At 32.7% G+C, this 14,846-nt stretch overlaps 1 protein-coding gene across 1 annotated transcript; it reads left to right on the top strand.

The window, feature by feature from the left end:
* Window positions 1–1,331: 1,331 nt before the first annotated feature.
* Window positions 1,332–6,376, top strand: NF-YA10 (nuclear transcription factor Y subunit A-10). Its single transcript, XM_014763053.3, is given in 8 exon segments — window positions 1,332–1,524; window positions 1,860–1,928; window positions 2,048–2,367; window positions 3,778–3,887; window positions 3,971–4,039; window positions 4,888–5,028; window positions 5,526–5,856; window positions 5,859–6,376. Coding segments are annotated over 6 exon segments (978 nt in total). The 5' UTR covers window positions 1,332–1,524; window positions 1,860–1,928; window positions 2,048–2,102; the 3' UTR covers window positions 5,921–6,376.
* Window positions 6,377–14,846: the final 8,470 nt, after the last annotated feature.

Here is a 14,846-nt window from a genome sequence, read left to right as displayed (position 1 = left end):
AAAGTTAACGATCATGCACAGTTATAAAAACGTTTACTCTATCAAGTATCGACCAATAAAAAATTACTATTAATATGAATTTTGAAACAATTATTATGAATGTTAACAAATTAATTAGCTATGATGTTTTTTTTTGGAGAGGAATTATCCACGGTGTTTTTAATTATATGATAATATAAAATTGTTTTAAATAGTTAGTGTATAGATTTTTTCTTTTTTGAAAAAAACTCAAAGGTTTTAATTTACTGAGACAGCCTTAAATTACATAAGCTAAAAGAAAATAATTGGTTACGTCAAATGTAATTGTCAAGGTAGGGGAATGAACGGTTTCAAGTTATGAAAGCAACTATATATTCCATTACGACATTAGAAATCGCATGGAAAGAAGCACAAGATTCTTGAATAACCAAAATCTTGAATAGAAAAATGAGCCTAATGCTGCCCACCACCTCTACCACGAGTTGATGGGCCAGATCGAGCCAACTCATGAACCCTAGGACTAAGTAAGTATGAAAATCTTGGGACCACTTTTCAAATCAAAGCACAGTGAACAACACACCTCAACTTGCACTACTCAAAATATATAATATATAATATACAAGAAAACAGTTAATAAACATTACTACTAATAGCTCCATGGCCGTTTAAATATTTCCATTTGTTTGGCCACCTTCTCCCAAGATTTTCTTGCACCCTCCTAATTCCTATCCTTGGTTTTAGAAACTTCAGATAAGCAAAAGAGGAGAGAGGGTTAGAGGACGATGGACATAAAATTTCTAGAGAAATAGTTACAACACATTCTCTAATACAATAAATTGTTGCATGATTTGAAACTACTCTTTAACACACTTTTTTTAATGCACCTTTTATTATTAACTGAAATTTATAGAAGAATTAATAAATTTCAAAATTATGGAGGTTTTTGCTCTTTATTTAATGAGTTTTACTTGTAAATTTTGTAGTTTTTTTAATAAATTTTAATTACTAGTAAAAAAATTTATTAAAAGAGATGTGATGCCAATTGAGGAAAAGATATTATCCAGATCAAATTCAATAGTAATTTATCAACAAAATAATCAATAGTATTTATTGTTAGAATAATCAAATTGAAAATCTATTTGTCTAACTATGTTTTTGCAATTCTGTAAAATTACAAAAATAAAAGTATATCTATCTTGAATTTAATTTAAAATGCTCCATAAATTATTAATTTCAAATCAACAATAAATATACTTCAACCTTTCACTTTACTCATTTATTTTAGATGAGGCAATTCTTAATTCAATACCATCATATGTTATATTTTTTTTAGGGGAGTGGTGTAATACAAACAAATACGTGAAATCCATTAAAAATATACTTATTTGAAAAGCGTAAATTATTATAAAATAATCCAAAAAATGAGTGACAAATTTATAGATGAAAAAAAAAATAGAAGAACATGGTACTAAAAGGAGGCATTCTTGCGATCCATCGATGCCAAAAAGACCATTGGTTGGTTTGGTTTCTAGTTCTCCAACACATGTAAGAGTTCTCTTTGCCCCCTCTCTCACACTTTGCTTATTCTTCTCTCTTGTACGTGTTAGTGTGTACTATGTTTGTGTGTTTGTGTTTTGCTTCATTTAGTACCGACATGGCTCCAAACTAATGGGGGTGTTCCTCCATTCATCTACTTCTTCTTAGAAACCGATTCTGCCATACTCGTTCTTCTGCTTTTACCACTTGGGAGCATTCAAGTTTTGCTTGAGTCCTTATAGCTTAGGCTCTTTGGAACAATCTTAATCTTCTTTTTATAGAATTTTATTGGTAAAATACAAATTAAAGTTTTGTTTTTCATATCTATTTTTTTTTTATGACAGGATAAAATTTGAGGCAGAACTGTAGTTTCTAGAAACTTGACAGAGCTAAGAGAATCTTGGTAATTATAGGTAGACATAGACATGCCTCCTTGTTATTTATTTCCCTTTAATGGAAAATTGTTCTTTTAACTGAGTCTTATTACTTGTTTTGGTATCTGTTTTAGTGTTTTTTCAATCTTTGCTTACAGGCAGTAGATTACTTTATTAACTGTGTATAAACAAGTCATCGTTTGGAGGCTATAGATGGCGATGCAAACCGTTTACCTGAAAGAACATGAAGGACTTGTCTACAATTCTGTTGGACAGTTGTCATCTGTAACTTCAGCTCCATGGTGGAGTGCCTTAGGATCTCAACCAGTTTATGGGGAGTATTGTGGTCAAATCAAACCCTTTTCGTTCGAGATTTCCAACTACGTCGACCAATTCCCAGCCGGTAAGCAAGCGGTACGAGGAGTTGAACAATTGTTGGATAAAGGACATACAACAACCCAGTTTACCATCTTTCCAGGTATTTAATTTAGTTTTGGATATGTTTCTCTACTAGAGTTGCATAATTTGCTTCTTCTGTTTCTACCAAATTGCAATTTGTATGAATTGTCATAGTTGTAACTAAATATAACAGTTTATGAAACTCTGAAATGAATAAGTGAGATTGGATCTCTAGCACTCAAAGAATGAAGGAATTATTACATTCATTTAATTAACGGCCTGAGTCAATCTCAGATATTTCAATTATTTCCTCTTAATATCTCATAGCAACCTTCATTATGTTAATCCAACTTTTTAAAATAAAAGTTTCTGTTATCTTTGTCATTGATATTTCTTTGTCTATTTCAATTTCTAGTTCCAACTGGCTTAGAGTCTGTTTGGATACAAAACTAAAAGTCCTTTTGACAGCTTTTCTACTGGAAAAAACTTTATATTTTCAGTAGAGAAGCTCTCAAAAGCACTTTACCTTGAAACTGACAGCTTTGGTCCTCCACCCTTCTTTCAACATGATTTCCTCACTCTTTCTGAAATTTCCTTACTGAGGAGTCTGGGACAGTAATCCATGGTAAGATTATCATTGAATTGCACATTATGGAACCCATAAAGAAAATAACATTCTGTTTTGTTTGAGCTCTGGATTGTAGAAATAGTTGCTGTAAATCTTTCTGTGGTCAACTTCTGAATTTGGTTTCCACAAATAGGATTTGGATAAAATAACTCGGATATAAGGTTGTTCAGAATGATGGATGGAGGGTGGTTCTTTCTCTTGTTAACACAGTAATAGTATTTTTAAACTACTAATATCTTGCACTCCTTATTACAGGACATTCAATTTCAATAAATAAATAGATAACTTTTTTGGAAAAAAAAAACTGCAGAGGAGAGAGCATTACATTATTAAAATAGGCTTGAATTTTGTGGCAACTTTTTTCCTCAGTTACCTCTTATGGTACTTCTGCTTTTCCTTCCATATCAAGAGCATCATTGGCTTATTAATATACTTTGGTAGGAAGTCAACATAATTAGAAGTAACAATCCAAGGTGGGAATGGTAATTTGTCAAAAATGTCCTCTTTCCTCAAGGAAATGTCTTTCAAGGTCAATCAAATTATGTTTATTTAACGGATTGGCTGAGCATTAGTTGAAAATAATTTGTTGTAGAATGGTGTTATATCACAACTACTTAAAATGAGATTATGCATTCTACCCAAAAAAACAAAGAGAGATTATGCAGATATAAGGTCTTTCTACCTTCAAAGAAACTTGCATTTAATGTTCCATAATGATTCTTTAAATACTGACTGAATCTAAAAAATTTCTCCAGCCTCCAGTAACTATCATTTTTTTCTTTTATTTTTTTGAAAAGTGAGAAATTTTGCTACATTCAACAATAGAACTTTCCTATGGTTAATCAGACATTTCTTCTTCAGATGATTGTAAAATGTCAGGTGATGCAGAAAATCCTCAGGCAACCTTATCACTGCAGTCATCACTTGCTGAGCCCCACAATCGTTTTGAGATAGGGTTTAATCAGCCAATGGTAAAACTTCTTATAATTTGTCGTTTTAGTATTTTATTTCTGTTGGACATAATTTAAAATGTTTGCCCTGCTTTCCTTCATAGATCTGTGCAAAATATCCTTACATGGATCAATTTTATGGACTCTTCTCAGCTTTTGGACCTCAAATTTCGGTTTGTCGTTACCTCAAAATCTTTATATATCATGCAATGCTTTCAGTTTCACCATGCTTAAATTGGAATTGATTTTATCTATGTATAGTGTACGCATACATGAGAAAGCAAGAAATCGATACATACAACTATCTATCAATATTTGTGAATCTTACATAGCCTTTTAACATATAATCATGTGGATTGTGGAATATGTTATTACCGTGTTTACATGTCTGTGTACCCAAGATGTACATGATCGTGTCGATATGCAGTTAGGCATGTCCATAGAGGTTACTGAGTTTTAGGTATTAGGTTTGAAACAAATGGCAAGGTGAATAAGCATCTTAGAGAAGAAAGAGAGAACTCAATAAGTAAAAAATGGTTCTAGTAATTTTTAACCTTGAGTAAGTTTCTTAACAAACCACCTGCATATATCCTGTCACCGTGTAGTTGTAGTTGTGAATTTTTGTTGTATTAAAGGTAATTTATTCAAATCAGCCACTTGATATTAAGTCAGGCATTGTAGTAAGGAAAAGTAAGTACATGTTATTCTCTGATAACAAAGAATAGAAGAGCAATATAGGTTTTATGTAACTAGTACACATGTTAAGAGAAGGCTTTATAATACAATGATATTATGGTTATTGATGAGAAAGGTGATAATAGCAAGTTAATATTATAAGACATAAATAAGAAAAAAAAAAATTGAATGCAGCGTACGTATAGCCTTGACATTAAATTATACATTGCATTCTGTGTTGCAATTTATGTATGTAATCATCTTCTGCTTCAATTTATCATTTGTTTACCTACTGTGAATCTTTCACTATTTATTAATTCATGTGTATCCATATTTAATAAATTAGGGACGGATAATGCTTCCAATTAACTTGACATCCGATGACGGACCAACTTACGTAAATGCGAAGCAGTACCATGGAATCATCAGACGTCGGCTATCACGTGCAAAAGCCGTACTTGAGAACAAAATGATTAAACGTCGCAAGGTATGATCCCTTGTATGGGTACCCCCAAACATTCTGTCAGGCTAAAACTATTGAATTAATGTGGTGTAACTTTGAAAAATTCAACAATGTAGTTGTGATATGGTGCTTTGACCAAATTTAATTATGTGGAAGGTGTTATATTTTCATTTTCCGGATGCAAAGCCTTGTGCACTTGTAAAAAAAAAAGACTAGAAACACTAGGAGAAGAAATAATATGACTATGAGTTATAAGGAAAGTATCACTACAACAAGTTGGAATTATTGAACAATGATTTTATAAAGAAGGCAGTTTATGTTCAAGTATCCTAGCTCAAGTATTATATTATTATAACCAAAGATGATGGATAAACAAACATCAACATGTTTTTCCTTCATTCAGTCAAAAGACAAATCACTTACATTCTTTCCTCATGACAATGTCTGACTACTTGTGAAACAATTTTCTTTTCCTTTTACCCCTTTCATTTGTAGCTATATGAGTTGTGTTTTTCTTGCAGCCATATATGCATGAATCACGCCATCTACATGCATTGCGGCGACCAAGAGGATGTGGTGGTCGCTTCTTGAACACAAAAGGCTCTACTAATGGAAATGGTAGAAATGAAAGCAAAGTGAATAAAACTGGCGGCCGACAATTGCAGTCCAGTGCCTCTCAGAGTTCTGAAGTCCTGCATTCTGAGGTTGGAACTTTAAATTCCTCAAAGGAGACAAATCGAAGCAGTCCAAACATCTCTGGTTCAGAGGTGACTAGCATGTATTCAAGGGAAGGTTTTGATGGTTTTTCTGTCAATCGTCTTGGATCTTCCGTTCACTCCCTAGTGGACATGGTATTATCACGCCCACTAAATGGGTTGCAGCAGTATCAGGTAACTGCTGCAACCTTAAAGTTTGATTAGCAACGAGACTAGTGGGCTTGGTGCTGCGATGTTGCAGCACCACCCTATCCTTGCAAGGGACCAGGTGAGGAACTTCTGTTGCAGTTTCTTGTGTTCATTGTGACGAATTTCGTTCTGGAGGTGTGATTCTTCATCTGGTTTTAGGCAAACCATTCTTGGCTACTGCTTAGGCAACTCATCCTTGGCTCATTATATTAGTAGTACTGTCTTTTTCTTTCTGCACAGGCTTGTCATGACATGGTCATACATGCTAATGGCTTCATATCCTGATGCAGTAGACTATGATGTGTCTGTGTTAAAATAACAAGAATTCTGGTTTCGTGTGTTTTTTAGTTATGTCTAGGTGTGGTATTTTGTTCTGGATTTCTGACTTTGTGTGGAGCTATGTAACATAGAACTCTGTATTGTGATCTTTGTTAGAAAAATAAAACATCGATCTGGACTTACCCTCCTATGAAATGTCAAAATTTTATTATCTTTTGCGTTTGGAAAATATGGACACCATACAAGAAGTCACAAGCAGGTGTGATGTGTAGACCCCTCCCCCCATATTTTCTCTTTCCCTAAGCTGGTTATGGTTTTGTACAAGGAACATGAGGTACACAACTTTCAACACAGATTATGTGGACTTGTTGATATTGATAACCATATCATCAATCCATTAGCTGAATAACGAAATTGATCTGAGTAATGAGGTACACAACTTTAAACACAGAAAGGGATATCATGAAATATGTTTTGTTTCCATAAGGAGAATTCATTATATGATCTGTTGAACTTCATTTATTGATTGGAAAAGTGGAGGTTTGGTTAAAAACCCTTATGACCATTTCTATTGTATAAAAGAAAGGAAAGCAAAAAATTAGTTTCTTTTATGGCATTTTGAAGTAGCTTATTCAGTGATGGTAATGGGAAGAATTTGGGCAGTTGCTTCCTCTATCCCATGAATTCCTTCCTGCACTGCACCAATTCGGAATGTAAAATTACATTTCAGATTAGCCTTTTTGGAATGTAACCTTTTATATTCCAGAATGTAATTTTTTACATTTCGGATTAGTCTTTCCAGAAGGTAAAAAAGGTGCAGGAACAACTACAAAGAATTTGCATACGGGTTCTGGCTTAGTTTAAGCCTAGGAAATCAAATGGGTATTTTAGTAATATGCAACATGGTATAACAAACTCTTTTTTGGCTTCAAATGCAAGGCTTGCATACTTAAATAGTTTAAAATTTTCTAATTCCATTTATGGAAACCCATGTATATTCTTAATATTACGAAACTATGTGGCAATTTTTAAACGAGTTAAAGCTCAAATTTTATATATTTTTAATCAAGACAAGCTCAAAACTTTAAAGTTGCTTTATTTAGATAAACTAACCATGCCACCGAATGAAAATTCATTTGAAAACATTTTGCTCGAGTGAGGTATAGAAATGAATACAGATTTGTTCATGTACCCCATCTCTGAATGAATTGCCCTAAATAATTATTCAGGGTACAACTAAATAAAATGTCGCTTTTCTTAAAGGACTTGTAACAAATGAACAAATTTATTAGAGAATAAGTGTAAAATTCTTAATTTTATAAGGAATTAAAATAAAATATCAAGGATCAAAAATAAAATTATTATTTTATTAAAGACTCAATATAAAAAAAATTATTAAAGAACAAACACAAAAATCAAGTATTTATCAAAAATAAAAAATATATTTTAGCATAATTCTTTTCAAGAAGTTATTGCTGAGGGAATGAATTAACCACTATAAAAAGTATAGAGTAATATGAATTTTATGATGTAGTTCGTGTTGAATTTCAAGACTCCAAATTTCTCAGGCAGCTTGTCCCTTTGTTATACTCTATAAAATAGTATACAATATGTAAGTGATAGCAAAACTTCCTTCCTCAAATTAAGAGGTTTCTATTTGAAGAAAGAGTGAAGAGGAGTCCAGATAGTTAATCCTATTGACTGCTGTTAACAAAACAATGTCAGTTAGGGTAGAGAGCTAATCACAAGGCATTAATTATTGTCAGTCATAACACATAAAGGCTACGAAGGTGTAGATCACACAGCTTTCCAGTTTCCTATTTCATGCCTTCTTTGTTTTTGTTCCAAATTATAGCATATTGTGTTTTATATATTACAGTTTTCTTGGCTTTATTTCCAACTTAGACGGTTTTATAAAAAGGAAGAAATAAATTGAATACATTAAACATCTTAGACTTCATACTTAAAACCATCAACCGGAATGTATTGCCAATGTATTGCAGAGGGACTAAAGAAATAAGGACAAGCTGCCCATATTAGTTACATTCATGTTAGTGACTACCATGAACTTTAAGAGAGTTTGGTTTGAGTCATCAAATGAATCTTCGAAATGTTTCAACAGCTTTGATGTGACAAAATTGGCAGAATTCTTACACTATACCGAGTTGTTAGCTTAAGATACATGCTTTGTACTTGCTCTCTGCTCACCCTTCATATACATCAGTTGTAGTATCTTAATAGATAAGACATTGCTGACATATTGCGTCTACTATGCATATGTCGTAATCATATGATATATCATATTTTAGTACCCAATCACCTAACCTATTGTTTGTCTTTTATGGAAGTGTGTTCTCACTGTATTTGTTTTTTTCTTTTCTCTTTTTACAAAGCAATCACTTGCTTAAGCTGCTAACTGTGATTGATAATTATAGTTTGATTCCTTGAGTCTTGCAACCATCTGTTGAATTTTGTGACCCGAATCTTGTGACCTTTTTATCTAATTATATCTTTTGATTTTTTTATATATTCAATTATTCCTTCCCCAAATTATTAACATAATTATCCTTCATTACTATTCAAAGTGTGAATTCAAATCTCCACCTTAATTTTTTATTTTTTTTACTTTTTGCAGATCCCTGTTTAGAATATGAGACCCCAAATCCAAATTCTAAATGGGTTTTTTTCTTCATTTTTTTGTTTTGATTATTTTTATTTTGTATTTTTTAATTAATTATTAATATATATAATTATTGTATTTCAATAATATAATTAATTAATATAATTTTAATATATAATGTAACTAATTGTAAGAATAATTATTAATTTGTGGGATGACTTTTGTATTTTTTTAATATTTATGATGTTTTATGATTCAAAAAATAGTTAAGTTCAATAGTTTTCATGTAAATGAATCTAATGGTATAAGTTTTACATCTTGACTTGATTTAAAAAGGCTTGATAAGGTGTCTGAAAATGAAAAAAAAAAACATTTTTTGCACTTGAATAGTTTCTTAATGGTCTTTTTTTGAATGTTTTAAATATGAATATGAGGTTATTTCGTACCAACAATACATCATGTGCATTGCTTTGCTTATGAAAATGAGGTTATTGGGTACAAATAATCGTTATCTCCCACTATTTATCATACTTCATGACATCTTGCACGCACAAAATACATACTTCTTAACATGAGGTCAATTATTCTTTAGAAACACATGTGTCACATATTAACAACATATGGGCATACAATGCTAATTTATAAATACCAAAATTATTGGTAACCTAAAATGAAAAAACATTACCTTGACAACATTGTGCAGTGTAATATTCAAATAACATTTGAAATAAGGAGGAAAAGGAAAAAACACAACCACCTGTAGAGTATACAATTCAGTTCAATAAAAAAATAAACTCTATACGACACACAAAATAAGAAATTAACAACAAGAGTAAGAAACTTACCTTTAACCAACAAATATATATTGGCAAAAATATTTATCTTGTATTGTTGTCCGCCGCAAAGTGGCATTAATAGTAGTTGTAGGATCCTAAAATTAAAACTTTCATGAATGAATATCCCAAAAATAACAATGCAATCGTTAGAGTTCGAATTAAACGTGACTACCTTGAGTGTAACTCTCATGTCGTCCAAATTGTTGGAATACAAGTTTTGACAATGGTGACTATTAAAGGTGCACAATCAAAAGTATAATCGATGGACCATAATGGTATCCTGTGAGGTTTGTCATCAGCATTTACCAATCCTACAATTATATGAATTCAACAATCAATTGGAGATTTAGGTGTATCAAATACAATAAATGTCTTATGGTAGCTAACCTTGTGATCGAACGAAATCTAAAGCACACAACCATGGATTCCTGTTAAATTCACGTTGGGTTTCTTGGTGGGCACGCCTTATAAATTCTTGAGTTGGGAATGGTTCCCTAGATTTTCGATTCATCATGACAACCTATACAACCCCTACGGGACAATGAATAAGTGCTCTTGAACTGGAGGATGACAAATTTAGGTTAGAAGAGCGAACAAAGAATTGGAGGTCTGAGTCATCAATGTCGAGAAATTCCCACGGGTTATTGTCCATGATGAATGAGACTTTGTGAGAAAAATAAATTATTTGAAGATGTTGAGATATTGAAGTCATACATTACTCATATTTATTCAAATAAATGAGTCAAGCTTTGAATGGAAGAGATAACATAGATTAAATGAAATATATTGTTAAACATTTTCTTCCATTGCTATCTTAGTCACTCCTCTATTGTGACACAAAAGTCGAAGCTCTGGAGGATTCTTGACGAGTGAACAGTAACCTCATTTACGTCAATGCGTTATAGATTATTTATTGTCGTTGATGCTATCTTGGCTACTATTTTTATGGCACAAAAGACAAAGATTTGTAGGACTCTTGGCAGGTGAATAGTAATATCATTCACATCAATGCATTATGAGTTATTGATTGTCGTCGGTGCTATCTTGGCCATTACTTTTCTGCCACAAAAGAGGAAACTTTGTAGGATTCCTAATGGATGAATAATAATCTCAATCACATCAATGCATTATTGGGTGTTGATTATCGTCGGTGCTATCTCAATCGCTCATATTTTGTCACAAAACAAGAAGCTCTGCAAGTTTTCGGACAGGTGAATAGTTACCCCATTCACATCAATGCAATATGGGTCATTGATTGTTGTCGGTGTTATCTCAATCGCTTGTTTTCTGCACAAAAGTCAAAGCTTTGCAAGATTCCCAATAGGTGAACAGTAACCTCATTCACATCAATGCATTATTGGTCGTTGATTGTCGTCGGTGCTATCTCAATCGCTCTTTTTTGCCACAAAAGACTAATCAAAGGTGATTTTTTTTCTTGTTTTGAACACTTTTTTATGCATTTTTAGGTCAATTAGAGTCCAGAGAGTTCTATTATCATACTCATCGACATGAAAACTATAGAAATGAATCATTATTTAAACCAAAATAACTTATACACATAACCATACAAGTGCCAAAAGTTTCCCTCATGGAATGAAATTGAGACAAAGGTGATTTTTTCCTTGTTTTTGGCACTTTTAAGCATTTTTAGGCCGATTAGAGTTCTCGGAGTTCTATTATTAGCTTAATCAACATGAAAAATATGAGAATTAATCATTAGTTGAACCAAAATAATTGATACACATAACCATACAAGTGCCAAAAGTTGCCTTCATGAAAGGAAATTTTGAAGCAAAGATGATTTTTCTTGTTTTTGACACTTTTTATGCATTTTTAGGCCAATTGGAGTTGAGAGTTCTATGATCGACTTCATCAACATGAAAACTATGTGAATGAATCATTATTTGAACCAAAATAATTGACACACATAATCATATAGGTGCCCAAAGTTGCCCTCATAGAATGAAATATTGAAGTAAAGGTATTTTTTCTTGTATTTGAGCACTTTTATGATGCATTTTTAGGCTGATTGGAGTCTTGAGAGTTGAATTATTGGCTTCATTGACATGAAAACTATGAGAATGAATCATTATTTGAACCAAAATAACTAATACACATAATGATACAAGTGCCAAAAGTTGCCCTCGTGGAATTAATTTTGAAGCAAAGGTGATTTTTTTCTTGTTTTGGACACTTTTTATGCATTTTTAGGCTAATTGGAGTTCTAAGAATTCTATTATCGGCTTCATTGACATGAAAACTATGAGAATGAATCATTATTTGAACCAAAATAACTGGTACACATAACCATACAAGTGCCAAAATTTGTCCTCATGCAATGAAATTTTGAAGCAAAGGTGATTTTTTTTTTCCAGGAAATGGTTCAAATAGGTGATGTGAAACTTCACCAATAAATCTTGAATAACGAAAAATTAACATACTAACATAAGTAAATTACATAAACACAAAATACTAATAATAATTTGTTAATACACTAGTTGCTAAAAACAAAAAGTAAAATACACAATTAATCATCAAAGTGGAATCCAATTCCACAACATCTAGGCTTCCTCATACGATACGGATTTTGGTGGGGTTGTTGTTGTTCTAGTTGTTGTCCACTGTCAACAAGTTCATCATGTGGTTGATCAAAATCCTGAATGATATTTAAACTAAACGATGGCAAAGTAAAACTCACATGTCCCTCGTTCAATAACGAACTATCACTCTCGTTATGGGGATATAATGTTTACATATATGCAACAACTAACTCTCGGGTTCCTAGATTTGCACCAAACAAATTATTATAGAATTCGGTAGTTGTGGATGCAAACGATTGTGGATCATTTTCAAATGTTGCATATGATGGTTGTTCAAATGGAGACAATGCAAACAATTGGCAAGGTGGCTCCATGTCATAATTGGGCATGGTGTCTGTAATAGATGTACTCCATTGTAGAGGTGCATTGCACATTCCTGCATGTTGTTGATGATGATGATGTGCTTCGAGGTCTTCATTCAATATGTCATATGAACCATTGTTTGTTGGGTTGTGCAATTATGTTCCTTAGTTGTATCGAATTAATATGGTATCATTGAAGGTATTCAAGAGTCTGATGTAGAAGTCCCTGCATAGGTTGCCCTACCAAGACTCTTTATTGTCTTTCATTCCAAAACCTTATCTAGTTAGCATATTTTTCTTCTTTGTTCTCGTCAGTGTGTCCCCACATGTCCACCTTGTGTGATTTACTTAAGTTTTCAAGTGATTTCGGTACATCCTGGCATAAATCGAATTGGAGCTTCACCCAATATGTCTGTTGCCAGACAACCACTGTATAATGAACCAATGCAGTGCATGCAATCCATATGTATGAATTGTTAAATGCTTGTAGTGGCATTGTTTGGACATAAGGAAGATATGGGAAACTGTAATATTAAATAATATTATTACAATGTTTGAAACTTCATTAAGTTTTATAGTACTAATTTATACCTAATTATCATAAATTATATCTGATCATGTCTCATGTTATCAATTCTTTCTCTCAAACCAATAACATTAGCGTGAGGAGTTCCAGCAAAATGTAACTCACCCCAACTCCACCTAAGTACTAGTGGATACATTGGTTGTTTGCTGCATTGTAGTGCAACGAACGGAATACAATATCATCCCAGGACTGTAACAATGATGTACACCCACTCATGCATTTAGCATCGAAAATTATTCCTCGACACATTTCTCTATACGGTGTAGCTAAACAAGCAGAGCCCCAACTGTATCTACCTGCACACCTAAGATTTATTAACAGAGTTAAATATATTAGGTGAACTTTGTTACCTGTTTTATCAGACATCAATACCCCCTCCCCCCCCCCCCCCCAAATCAATCCAAGAATGAATGTTCTGCAATGAGCTTCTAATTGTTGTTGTGTTGGTTGTTCTAGTAAAAGTGACATATTGTCACACAACCATTTTAGTTTAATCATCGACCCTACTATTGCATCTCCTTTTGGTGGAACAACATCTAGATAAGTATAACACATGTCTTTCCAGTCAAACTAAGTTGGTCCAATAATTGGTTTTCCATCCGCACGCAGTCCTAGCTGAATTGCCACATCTTCTAATGTTATTGTACATTCTCCCACTAGAAGGTGAAAAGTGTGAGTTTCAGGTCCCTATCTTTCAACGAGCTGAGTTACAAAATGGTGATCAATCTTCACGTGCCTCAATTTTGTTACTTAAGCAAAGTCAACTTCCTCTAACGATGGTTCCATTAGAGGATCCAATGTAGGCATTGAATGACAATATGAAACAATGACATTTTATGCATTATCTTGTTGATGAAAGCATTAAACCATAATTGTTAGCAGCAATATTATATTTTAAAATTATATAAATAAAAATAATGAAAACAATCATTTTTTAACATACCATGTTATGTATATGCGTAAATCTATGTTTGTGTTGTTCCCATAGCAACATTGAAAACTCCATTTTTTTTTAACACGACAAACACAAATCAATTGAAAAATATAATTGTTTTACTCGATGAAGAAATTGTATGTGTATGTTGTTGCCTCTTACTATGCATATTTATACTTGTGTTGAAACCTACGTCATGGCAATATTGATCATTTAAAAATGAAAAGTGCAATGTTCATCATCCTTTAACAGTTGCACAAAAAACTATATTTGAATGTGATTTTAATCACATGTTAATAGTTGTATGCATGCAAATGAATGTGATCCAACCCGTTCAATCTATCGGTGCAATCCGAGCCATTGATTACTTTTTTTAACTAGAATGACTACACACTAACATATGGTCCGCATCACATGCATGATAATGTGGTTATTATTAATGCTACAAGAATCATTGAGTTGTTTATCCTTTTGTGCATAATGACCAATTACAACTCTATGTGAGATTCCTTCTTGTGTGAACAGTGTTTGCAAAAATGTTGGTGTAAACTATGCCCTTCATGGTGTCAATGCAATCTCAACCCTTTGTTTTTACCTAGAATCCTATATCTTGATTTGTCCATTCATGTCTCCTTACATATAGGTCATCTATCTTTCTTTCCATCAAAAGATTACTGGTGAGAGAGTTAAATCAATAAGCGAAAAGTAAATCATGAGTTCATCACATATATTCAGGGTTGTCTACAACAATGGGGAGGTCAGAGAAACTAAGCATGGGCC

This window comes from Glycine max, chromosome 10 (assembly GCF_000004515.6).
Source record: "Glycine max cultivar Williams 82 chromosome 10, Glycine_max_v4.0, whole genome shotgun sequence".
Lineage (NCBI taxonomy): Eukaryota > Viridiplantae > Streptophyta > Magnoliopsida > Fabales > Fabaceae > Glycine > Glycine max.
The sequence above is the reverse complement of the archived record's forward strand: the minus strand, read 5'-3'. Positions and strand labels throughout refer to the sequence as shown.